This window comes from Trematomus bernacchii, unplaced genomic scaffold, assembly GCF_902827165.1.
Source record: "Trematomus bernacchii unplaced genomic scaffold, fTreBer1.1, whole genome shotgun sequence".
In the NCBI taxonomy this organism is placed as follows: Eukaryota; Metazoa; Chordata; class Actinopteri; order Perciformes; family Nototheniidae; genus Trematomus; species Trematomus bernacchii.
Window position 1 is genome coordinate 1118021 of NW_022987905.1, and position 12098 is coordinate 1130118.

At 40.8% G+C, this 12098-nt stretch overlaps 1 protein-coding gene across 7 annotated transcripts in view; it reads right to left on the minus strand.

The window, feature by feature from the left end:
• Nucleotides 1-11445, minus strand: part of fli1 (Fli-1 proto-oncogene, ETS transcription factor) — a 29889-nt gene extending 18444 nt beyond the window's left edge. The window contains exons 1-3 of one of the 7 annotated variants that reach the window (XM_034114746.1): nt 11269-11445; nt 9377-9488; nt 57-268 (exon numbers count right to left, since the gene is read on the minus strand). In XM_034114746.1, coding sequence (XP_033970637.1) covers nt 57-268; nt 9377-9442 — 278 coding nt within the window. In that variant the 5' untranslated portion in view covers nt 9443-9488; nt 11269-11445. The other 6 variants (XM_034114747.1, XM_034114745.1, XM_034114744.1 and 3 more) reach the window with 6 other exon arrangements.
• Nucleotides 11446-12098: the final 653 nt, after the last annotated feature.

The following is a 12098-nucleotide window of genomic DNA, read 5'->3' on the forward strand; positions in this document are numbered from 1 at the left end:
ATATCTCACTGAACAAAAAGTAATGTAAGACCCAGGAAGTGGTTGTCATGCCCTACCTGGATCCATTCATGTGCTCATATTCTCTCTTGACGTTGACCCGCACCGGCTGGTTGATCCACTCCTGCTGTGGGGGTAAGGGGTTGATTTTGTGGGTCTGGCCGTAGTCCTGTGTGCCAGATGCAGTCATGTCTGTCTTGGGGAGAGGGGCAGCAGCAGCGTATGGAGGCTCAAATAGGGACTGGTCTTCACTCACCACTGATAGCGCCTCCTGTAGGTAGAAGGAAAAAATACTTGGTATGTCTTTCATGACTCATTTTACAATACTAGCACATTATTATTATTATGTGTTTAGTCATGAAAGCCGATTATATCCAAAATAAACAATATACACAGAGTACTTCAATAGTTTGGGAAATAGACTTGTATGCTTAAATGCAGAGTTAGATTAGAAGATCAACACCAATCTTAAATCTGTCTTTTTAATATAAGGTTACAGCCAGAAGCTAGTTAGCTCAGAATAAAAATGTGGCTTTGGGGAAAACAGCTAGCCTAGCTCCATAAAAGCACGTAAAACAACATCTAACACTTCTAATAAAAGTGAATCAACACATTTGAGGTGTTTTGGTTTTACGTGTTATAGTTTTTTTAAGTTGTTGCCTGGTAGAAAAAAAAAAACAGTATGCATTAAATAAAGAGTTTAAGGGGTGCTTGCAGCTGGTTTCTTTTACATTTGGAGAGAGTTGGCTAGCTGTTTTCGTTGGCTTCTTTATGCTAAGCTAAGCTAACTCTCTCCTGGCTGCAGTAACATATTTAACAGACAGATATGACAGCGGTATCAATCTTCTCATCTGACTCCGTGCAAGAAAGGAAATGTCTGAAGTTGGGAGATATACTCATGTAATACATATGATAAGAATAAACTCACAAACATGAACAGATACAACTGCAGGCTTTCATTTGACAGTACACAGAAACCTGTGATGTAAAATGTTCAATCTCTTGTGTATTTTTTGTTTACAGCAATTATGTGCAGTTATGAGTCATATCGCAGTCTGGCATCCTAAGTAGATTGTGTACACAGCCCACGTACCATCTGTAACTTCCTGTTGATGTTACCATGACTTCAATCTTGCCCCCAATGGAGTAAGACACCTACCACCGTACTGGTTTTCTGAGATCATCAGTCAATAATGACCCACTGGTTTACAAATAAACCAACATAATGGCTTCTTAAATGTTCACGTTTACTATATGGGCTGACAATTAAACATGTTCCATACAAAATGTCCCAGATTTGTGATAGTGTACTCATTTTTCGTTTAAAGCATTATCATACTTGGACCGAAAAAATCCCCTGTCATGCAATGCTGTGTCTGTCTTTTCTGAGCGTTGGGCTTCCCGCCACAGCTGAAGACTCAACAGAAGCAGGGGGGGTCATGGATACACTGACCCCTCTGCTGTGGCTCAGCTGGAGCAATGTAAGTTTATTAAAGAAAACAAACGCAGACACTCGCGGCTGGCCAAGATATTACGTGCTTTCCAACATGCTCCTCGTGTAACGTCCTGGGAGTAAAGCATGGGTTCTGTACTTGGTGGAATAAATGTACCATCCAGAAGTCACTCAATACTGTGACAGTGAACAAAGTCGGGCAATGTCACCAGTTCAGACGGGTGCCAGGCAACTTTAACTGGCACAGAATGGGGATACTGAGTCAGCATTTGTTAAAATTGTTCCATCCATCATTGGTAACAATAATCAAAAAGAAAACAATAAGTCAGAATATCAAGTGAAATCATTACAGTCATATGCTTCTGCTATAAGGATTAGGCTTGGGTCTGATGCACATCTGGATCTGATAGGATCTGATGGCACAGCTTAGACCGAGACGTGTCTAATTCCAGAGGACTGAATTATTTCATTCCAAAATGCCACATATCTGCTTCAGGGGGAAAAATACTACTTGATATTCATTGATCAGTAGTTCCAATTTCTAGCCGTTTGCATTCTCTGAAATGTTGCTTTTATGAAAGCAAAATCCTCATGATCTCAGTTTGATTCCATTCTGAGAAATTGCATGCAAGTTAAAACCTTTTTACTCAACCCAGTTTGGAAGATAAATATCTCTATTTTTGAGGGTGTGACTTTATAATTGTATGCCGTATGTAAACACATGCCAAAACACTACAGCGACTATGAATGGCAGAGATGTTTTTTTGCCAAGTCCATTTTGACGCTCAGTTGAAAAACACAACATTTTTTTCCTTATCCAATAATCACCACCTCTGTGCCTTATGTCTGTTTGGTGGTTGTAAAAAGTATCAAGGCAACAATAAAACAACTATGATTTTACTTAAAATAAAAAATATGTTCTCAAACTGAAAAAATAAGTATGACTAAACTGTTTTACTCAGTTAATGTATTATTGTCCAAAGATATCATCAATATACTTGATAATATGTGCAGCATATACTCTACACCATTAAATTGGTGCTTTTCCTCAAGTTAAAATAATTTCAATCAACATTTGAAACCAATTAGTTTGGATAAAACTAATATAATAAAAGAAAGGGAGAGTTGAAGCATATTGCTCAAGTTATCTCAATGTGTAATTGCACTATAGTGCCCTCTGTTGTAATGCCACTGACCCACAACTGTCTGTATCTAAAGTAAGGGTAGAGATATGCAAAGTGTTACAGCTTGTAGACACAAGAGTAAAAGGAAGCAGAAAAAATAAATGCTTTGTTAATGCCACATGTAAAAAAAACACTTTACTTTTTCAATAACATCCTACTCTTCAGGTTAGTGGGTGGATAAAACTCTCTGGAGTATTAATCTATCTCACCAAAATTAGATTTCCAGTGATTTCATCAGTGGATCCATCAAAGTCTGAACCCTGGCAGCAGGGCTCGCTATCTGAGCGGAGCACACCAGCTAGTCTGCGGATGATAAATTGTAGAAGAGTGAGGGAATGTCTCATTACGGTCTGATAAGGCCTCACTGAGCTATTATGACTGTTGCACGTTATATTTACAGTGACATATCAGCCTGTGCCATTGAAACCATGACTGGCAAGTGGTGTGTGCTTATCAAGATTGCAGTGGGTTTTTTAAAAATAGAACACCACCACTCTTTTGTAGAGAAAGCTAAAAGGATGACAGATCAGTGTCCATGTTTCCCTTACAGTATCTGCATGGAACACATTCAGTGAGAGGCAGTTTTCTGTCTGTCTCAAAATGTCCAAAGATAATTCTCTACTCTAAGACAATCATGAATTTCTCCTGAGTACCATTCGTGAACATGATCCCAAAAACGTCTATACAGCTTTTGAGGATAAAACATTATTTTGTCCTTTTTTGAAAGCATACGTACGATTTGTATTCTATTTTTGCAATATTTCGTATAAACATATCTGCAGTGCCACAGACAAAGAGAGGAAAACACTAAATAAATCATGGCTCAGTTGCTCCAGGCCCTATTAAAAGCATTGTGCGAGTGTGACACCTGCTGGGAGCCACCTCTATTCTGTTTACATCAACCAAGTCCATCTCCCCAAATGCGTCACGACGCAGACTGGATATATGCAATAGCTCCACATCCAGACTACACGTGTGATTGTTTGGCGTTCACACACACAGCCATCTAACATGAGCCACCCAGGGGAGGGGGGGGCATTCCTGTCTTTTGTTTAAGGAGGAAAAGGAAACCTGTCAGGAAAAGATTGTGTGGAGCAGGAAGCTCTCATGGCTAGAGAGCCCTTCCTTTTTAGTGTGCCTGAATGCAGCTAGCAGCCAGTCATTTACACCCAAGGATTCAATTATGATTACATTAATTTTCACAACTCCTTGCTTTGTTACAGGAATCCAGGCTGAGACTTGAATGTCCTTCTGCAGCATGGCTTTCACCCCCGAAACAAACAATCCCAGCTCTGTGAGCGGTGAATGACGGGATTTAAGTGACTATATGCAGCCTGACATTTTTGTCTGGCCAACGTTTACACTCTCCCAAAGCTCACACCACACCCAGCCGCCACAAACCCGCTACTTTAAGAGTTCCAAGAGAAAACACGTCGCATTACTTTTCAGTAACAAAACGAGTAGCCTAAATGCAAACGCTGCATTCTTGTGAGTTTACACTTGCTAACCGGAGGACACATACTGAACGCGTGCAGGATGAACTAACGGGGACTTGCCATTCAACATCTGGTGGCTGTAGCCATAATGCATCTGGAATTTAACTGTCGGGGGCCAGTAGCAAAAGTTAATATACACCAGTTCTCTTGACTACCAACAAACCGTTTTAAAATAGTTGTGCAACTCTAGAAGTAGCAGGCTAAGGTATTATTGTGAAGCTTGTGGGTTTTAAGTGTTGCAAACTGCCGTATGAAGTTACCAAATGACAGCTTTGCCTACACTTTCACAAAACTCTCTCTGTGGCGGCGAGAGAGAAGTTACAGTTATCAACAAAAACACAGACAGAGGTGTTATTTATTGTATAAATGCCAAATCATCACACTTTTTTGACCCACGACAGGATCTTCGGACCGAGCCGGGCGATGTGCCACACCGCTGTTGCGCAGCTCGACACATCGTATCCAGCGGTACATCCAGTCATGGCTATTGCTCAATCCCCGCTGCCCAGACTAAAATCGTGAATAACTTAGACATAAAAGTACATGATCACGTTGTCTTATATAAATAGCCACTCCTTTTTGCCTTCCCAGACGTGCGTAATTGTGCGCTTGGTCCCCAAAATCCAAAGCGTGATATTCTGATTTATGAATCCAAACCGTAGCGTATCCTCACAACCACGAAGCATATTAAAAAATAGTGGATACTTTCAAAGAAAAAGGAGGAAATCTGGTTACCGCTTTCAGACAGAGAGAAAAAAGCCGCTCATCGTCGTCAGATTTGAGGTCCCAGCTCACAGACCGACACAGAGGGGCATTTCAACCCATTGCTTTAAAAAAGGAGGCGCAACTCCAAAAAAGCAGTCTCCCACAAACTCATACACCCCGTTCTCCACCCTTACCTTAATAGTTCCGTCCATTTTGCGCAATTTTCAGCGGACTCCGACAATATCCCAAACATGACACGCTCCTGAATTAATTCCAGCCCCCGGTATGTGGCAGAGCGAAAGAGACACTTTTACCGGATTGAGTTTTTTCTTTCCTCTAAATTTGGGAAGTGAAGTCACCACTGTTGAGAAGGTTGAGAAGGAAGCTGTGTGTCACCGAAAGCCCTGCCTTCAAAAAAGCAGGATACTGTCCCAGAGAGATAAGCAGGGAAAACAATTGAGTGTTCGCTCCACTGTTATGTTTTCTGCTCGGAAATATTTACAGGATGACTGCCTGCGTTGTGCACAGCCATTGCTGTTGTAGCCTGCTGTAGAATAGGCTTGTGTGTTTTGCTTTCCCAGTAGTGTCACAGATGGTGTGGAAAGGTTTACTATTTTGTCCGAGTTATGAAATATTTCTGCACACATTTAACTGAGGTTTTGGGGAATGACTTTTTACTGTCCCACTCTTAAGTTATGTGATCCCATGTTTTAGAGCCCTTTTGGTTCCCGCCTACACATCAGACTTACATCTGGCCATGCCTCCATCCCTCTTTAAATCAGCATATGCTCAATTTTACCCTATATTTCATAGTGAAAGTCATACATTAAAATAAAGTTTATCTTTCATTGTGGACAGATGTTTCTCTCCTTCTGCTGATGGAGCTCTAAATCAAAACAGGAGACACCTATGAACGGACTTGTAGCAACCTTGTCTTTTTTGTTACAGCTCTCTGTGAAGTGTTCCTGAGACACCATTAATAAAACCAAGCATTCAGCTCCTAACCGCACTACAGTCTGAGGGTCTGCTCTACACGTGTGCGTCTGCTGTTCAGCGCAGGAGTGAATGGATGAAATACAGCCTGCTTCCACACAGGCACATTTAAAAAGGGGTAAACGGGGTTTTAAATGTATTATTGTTATTGACTTTGTTATAGTTATCCAAAGGTCCCTCCCTACTCCCCTAAAAAAAATCCCCACCCCCACATAGGTATTTTCTTTCCTCTTCGTCTGCCCTATGAAATTGCCCTCATCAATTCAAGCATAATTTTGGTGCAGATGCTAGACATGGAGCCAGCTCTGAACGTGACCAGACCAATAACACTGCAAGAAATCCTCACAGCACATATAGCATTTAAGTGATATATTATTTACAATAAATGAAACGCATACAAGAAGTAGTACATAACTCAGATTTAGAGATAAAAAGGAAATTCACTCTAACCCAGATTGTATTTGATTTGTTTCATTGATTTTTAACAAGCTTTAGCAGATCACCAGCCATTTATCCATATCAAGAAAATCACATTTGATAGGGGATAACTTTACTTTGGACCAAAGTCAATGTATCTCCTTACACTGCCATTTTTTATAGCCTGATGTTTCACAATATAAACCGATTTAGTTGATATGATGAATACTTTTTGCAGTGTTGGGGTTCTGCCAAACAGAGACTCGCTGGGCTGACAGCAGGGCCGGCCTGTCTGCTCTCGACTTGGGGGTCTGTTGGGGCTGAGGGCCCCCACCCTTGGGACCACCACATCTGGATCCTACTAAGGGTCAAGGCTTCTCCTGCCTGAGGCCAGTTCAGACTCGGGTAATTAAGGGAGACACCTTGTTTAACTCTTCAGTGACTGCTTCGGTTTCTTTTTTTTTGTTTTTCTATACATTCCTAAGTCTGCGGTCTTATACTTATTTTATTTTAGGTAGATGAGTGATAACGTGGCAAATAAAGGAGGTGCTTAAGACGTCACCCCCAATTGGTGAACTACAAAACCTCCTTTATGACCAGTAATATATTAACATCATTTTTGTTTTTTTACTTGGATGTGCGTCTTGTATGACACCAGGTTCCATTGATAAAAACCCAAGCTCACCCTCCATTGAACTATAATCGTATAATTAATTTAGGTTTAGTAAATAAGTCAAATGCGGTGTTAGAATTATATCCTATGTATGCTCTTCAAGGAACAAAACAAACCCTCATTTTCCATAGGAAGTCTGATGTTCTAATCAAAAAACATCAACAGCTTGCCTCACACACAATCTCTATGTAAATACCTGCCATCCCAGTCATAGAACATTATCAGGAACAGTGGGGGTCCAGGACCTACCAAGACCATAATGAATACAGTGGTAACAAACATTTTGGAAGGCCAATAAACAGATGCAAGTTGGTTTACACAGTGAACCACAGAACATCTGGCTTGACGCTGGAACTAGACAGCCAGACATTTCTTCCTTACACCACGAGCCAGTAGCTCCTCAGTCTCTCTGCAGGGGAACCAGCCAGAGGTGGGCGGACACTTTACAGAGATTATGTTCAGCAACCTTTCAATTAATAGGCCCAACCTTTCGATGTTCATCCTATAGGGATATCTACTCATATTTTCTGTAAGGGTAATTTGGTTACAGTTTTTGAGAAAGTTAGTATCAGGAGTTTAATTTGTTGTACTGTGTGAAAGCAATCTGGCCAAAGGAAAATATAAAAGGGGGACAAACTTTAAGTGGTTGCTTTAATCAGTAGATTCATCAAAACTGACAAAACAAGTCAACATCCATGTGGAGCTGTCCTCACCATTTCTAAAAAGAAAAAAGAAAACACTTGAAAAATAGATTATAAAATATTTTACAGATTAAGGTTCTTAATGGGTATTATTTGATCAGTCCCGATGTGAGAAATTAAGAATCCAATACTGAGTTTTGTGAGAAACATTTTTTAGCGGAGTGTTATTCCAAAGAAAATAGTCACTGTCACATGAGCCTATCTTTGCTCTTTATCAGACAGCAGACTTGTATTCTGATCATTCCTTCTCTCAAGCTAAAAGACAGCCCGAGTCAAAATACTGAGTGCAAAAAGTGGAGTATGCAGCACATATAAGCACGAACAGTCTGGCCCCTCGCTCTAGGCCATAATTAATTTGAGATTTATTTTTATTGGAGAGTTCCAGTCTCGCCTGGCCTTAACCAAACAAAACCAAATGTTGGGCCGTGGATTCGCTTGAATGAGGAATATTTCTTTAAATCTCGTATTGAGGCGTGCCACATTCTGACCAATATCTCCCTGAATGTGAGTGAGCCAGTCAGTGCAGCACTTGCACGCGAAAAAGACACGCTAACCTTGAATAAAAAAAATAACATTATTGGATTCAGAACAAACAGAAATGATCCGGACTGCATCTCCACAGCAAATCAAAACAGCTATGCAAGATAAATTGAAAGTTAACTCTTTCCATGGTCAAGTGAAGTCTCTGTTTGCCTCCTGTCTTTTTTTAAGGGAGCAGAAAGACTCATTTAATCGCGTATTTTCTCCTCAAACATTCTGCGCTATTCAACGCTCTCACAACACACCAGGAATTGTTCTGGGCCCAGAAACGCGGAGCCTCTCTGCAGTGGCACAAACGCTGTGGCTGGATGAAAAGAGCCCTTATTCAAAGGGGAAATAAGTCTTCAAAACATTAACAGTCGCCCTTGGAAAAATACCTTGATTATGAAGATATTACCATAGCAGCTCGCCTCTGCACAATGGCTCATTATAATGGCACAATCCGAGCAGTCAACCTCGGAAGATTATTAAAATGGATGTGAGCAAACGTCATTCGGCCAAATTAACTAACTTAGTAAATGCGAGCAAAGTGCACGTTCAACTTGACATTAATGGACTTATATACATGGTGATATATGAAACATATTTAATTTTCAGTGCCTCAGATATGTAGCAGTTGCAGGTATTTACGCGGTGTGACGCGATGCCGCGTTTTATGTGAAAACCAGATGTGCACTGTTTGCTTTATTTACATTCACAGGACTGCGGTGGAGAGAGCAAGAGAGAGAGAGAGCAAGAGAGAGAGAGAGAGAGAGAGAGAGAGAGAGAGAGAGAGAGAGAGAGAGAGAGAGAGAGATGTATGACGTCAAACATAATAATGATCCATAACAGCAGCGATTCTTAAGACTTTAAGATGTTTTCAAATCGAAAAAATCAAATGTATCTTGGCACTCCACATAGACCACAACAGAGCCACATTTCAACAAGTGGCTTCACTGCGTAAACATGCAGCCATTCTCCACTACAAGGGAAACAAATAGCAAGGTGGCAATCAAATGCAACAAGCCTGGCACCTGCGTAAAGCCACTTATACACCCTTGGTAATTTTGAATAAAGAAAGTCTTTATTTGTCTCATATAAAACCAGCAGGAAAAATGCAGTGTAAACATTGCATTCTACTTGAAACACATCAAGAGAAGGAGAAATATTTGAATATCACAGCCTAAAAAACATTACAAAAAAAAAGAAAGGTCCCCAGTTTGTTCCTCCTACATTACCTGAGCGAAGAGACGGTGGTGTCTTACCTTGACGTAAGACGACGTGTCAGGGACAGTTTGAAACATGTCTATTGGACAGACAGGCCCAAGGGTGTTCAGTGTCCAATGGGTCCTGAGGAAAGAAAAACATATTAAAAAAAAACGTAATAATAAATTCGATTTTACCTGATGTTTTAATTGTATTTGCATGTCGTTTAATTGTTATCTGAAATGTTGGTACACTTTTAAACGTAAAATACCTCGCAGAAAAGTGTTTGCTCGTTGTCATCAAGAGATCAGCTACACCTGACAGCAAACATTCACGCAAATTACCGCAGGTTTTGTGAACTTCGACACATGGGTTACCACTTCCACCAAAATAAAGGGAAAGTCAAATTTGCTTAACGTCCCCCTGTATGTCTGACTGCACACATCATCCTTTGATTCATTCATAGGCCTCCGTTTTCTCCAAAGTGGTCAGAGGTATTAGATACGGGGAGGTTTTAATTACCTGCTGTCCGTACATTAACAACACTAACTTATGCACTACTGGTAACATGGATGAATGACTCCAAGTCGCCCAATAGGAGCTGGGCAGCAAGATGAAGAAGAAGGGCCCCATCCCAACCCCCATCACGTTTTCCCCCTAAAGCTTACCACATATTGAAACACTTTTCGCTTTAATAAGTGCAGCTTACAAAGTCTAGGGTGAAAGGGCACTTGGAGGACGGTGTCTTTAGCCCTTCCCTCCCTGTGCAATTATTAGGAAAGCAGTGGCATATCCCAAATGCTTGTTATATGGACTGTGTGATAAAGCAAACCTATATGGACCTCTATATTGGCATTCAGGACTCACCACTAAAGTTCAACTTATCTTAACAAGGCCTATGGGACATCATTCTCCTGTTCAGTAGCATGTGTGCTCTGACCTGCCAGCATTATAAATATACAATCACCAACCTTTTACCGACTCTGGAGTGGAGTATAATTAGTAGTGGATGCAAATTACGCGCACTTGTGATCTTAAGCCAATACCTGACAGGGAAGAAATACACTAAAATAAAACGCTAACAAACACAGGGGAACTTAAACATTCCTACACACGATCAGAGGTTTAACAGTACTTACATTCTCCCTTTTTACTGCGTAATTTCATGTTAAAGTTTTTTCATGAATTCCAGCCTCATGATAAATAAGCCGAGAAAGGAGAAGGGGTGTATATGAACGTGGCACGATTTAAATAGTTGCAGAGGACCAATGTTTTTTTTTTGTCTTCTCTGCTCCTGCAGGCAAACGCAGGGCTCGCCTCATAAAGTTCCCCAAATGCATCCAATTTCTACGCGGTAAAAAGAGCATAGGATACCGCATCTGCAGCCAATTAGGCAGAGGAGGGCTGGTGAATAACGGGGTGAACCTCGCTCCGAGACAGCCCCGTGGGCCGGGACCCCTCTAGTGTTACATTTTAAGCATCTATACCTTGCTGTTATCCATCATATAAGAAAGCCAACTGATTTCCAGCTAATACGCATTACATTTTTTGTTTTACATCGGCCTTTTGACTAAACCCCTTTGACTGCGAAGAGAGGTGAACAAAGGTGTATTTTTTTCGATTGCAAAATGGGTATTTAACGCAGACTTTTAATAAGGTAACACTTTGGAAACAACTCTGATGCGATAAGACACACTATAACAAACGTATTTGTAATATATGTCACAGTTTCTTTATCGGATTCATTTCTAAACATCCCCCTTTTTCGGATCGATTGTGTTGCAATCTGTTTTTACAATGTGAATGCGCATCAGCAATAGTAATAAAACAAGTGGATTTATTGTTTCATGCACGCACACCTACGCTGCAGAGTAAGTCTGAGCAGGACTTTTAGCACACACGAACTGTTGTTTTTCTCACTCACCTGTCGTGTTTCTGTCGATCGTTTGATCTGTTTCGATCTAATCACCCCGCAGCCAATTCTAAATAATTAGTCCCGTTCAGGCAAAGCCGTTTTCCAATGATGATGACAGTTGAGTTATTTTGAAAGGGGCTGAAAAGGAGCGCCGGGTGTATGAATGGAAATGTTGCTGAGATGGGAGAGCCGCGACCAATGAGCAGCGAGAGAAAACCTCCCCTTGCCTGCCGAGAGAGGCCACTGAACCATGAAATAAGGGAAAAGCAGACAGAGAAAGAGCTTCATAAATCTGCTTTATACAGTCTTTTAGTAATGGACAGCGTCGAAAAATGCAATAGGCATTTTTTGGTTTTGATTTGTGATCAAATGCATACACAAAACTGCTAAAATGACATGTCCGTAAACTGCTCTGGGAACAGTCAGACAACTTTAGAGTATCATTGTCAAAACATTATGTTTCCAAACGAATTGTTTGTTTCCACCCTTCTTCGGCAAAACAAACAACGAAATTAGGCACCCACTGTAGTTATTGACACATGTTTAATAATGCATCAATCATAAGTATCAAACAATTAGAAAACATTTGATTTTCACACCTGTGCTCTGCAAAAAAAAACATTAATTAAGGCATACGATTCATTCATTCATCTTGATTCAGTAAAATGTAATGTAATCAGCCATCAGCAGCATCCACTCAGGATTTTCTAGATATTCATTCATGTTCCTGTCTGTCCTCATGCTGACAGTTCCCGCAGGAATACAACCAGCAGCAGTTCCTCTGCAGTGCCTTTACTCTTCCTGCTCAGTTGACCCCACTCAGTTCACTAACTTCATTT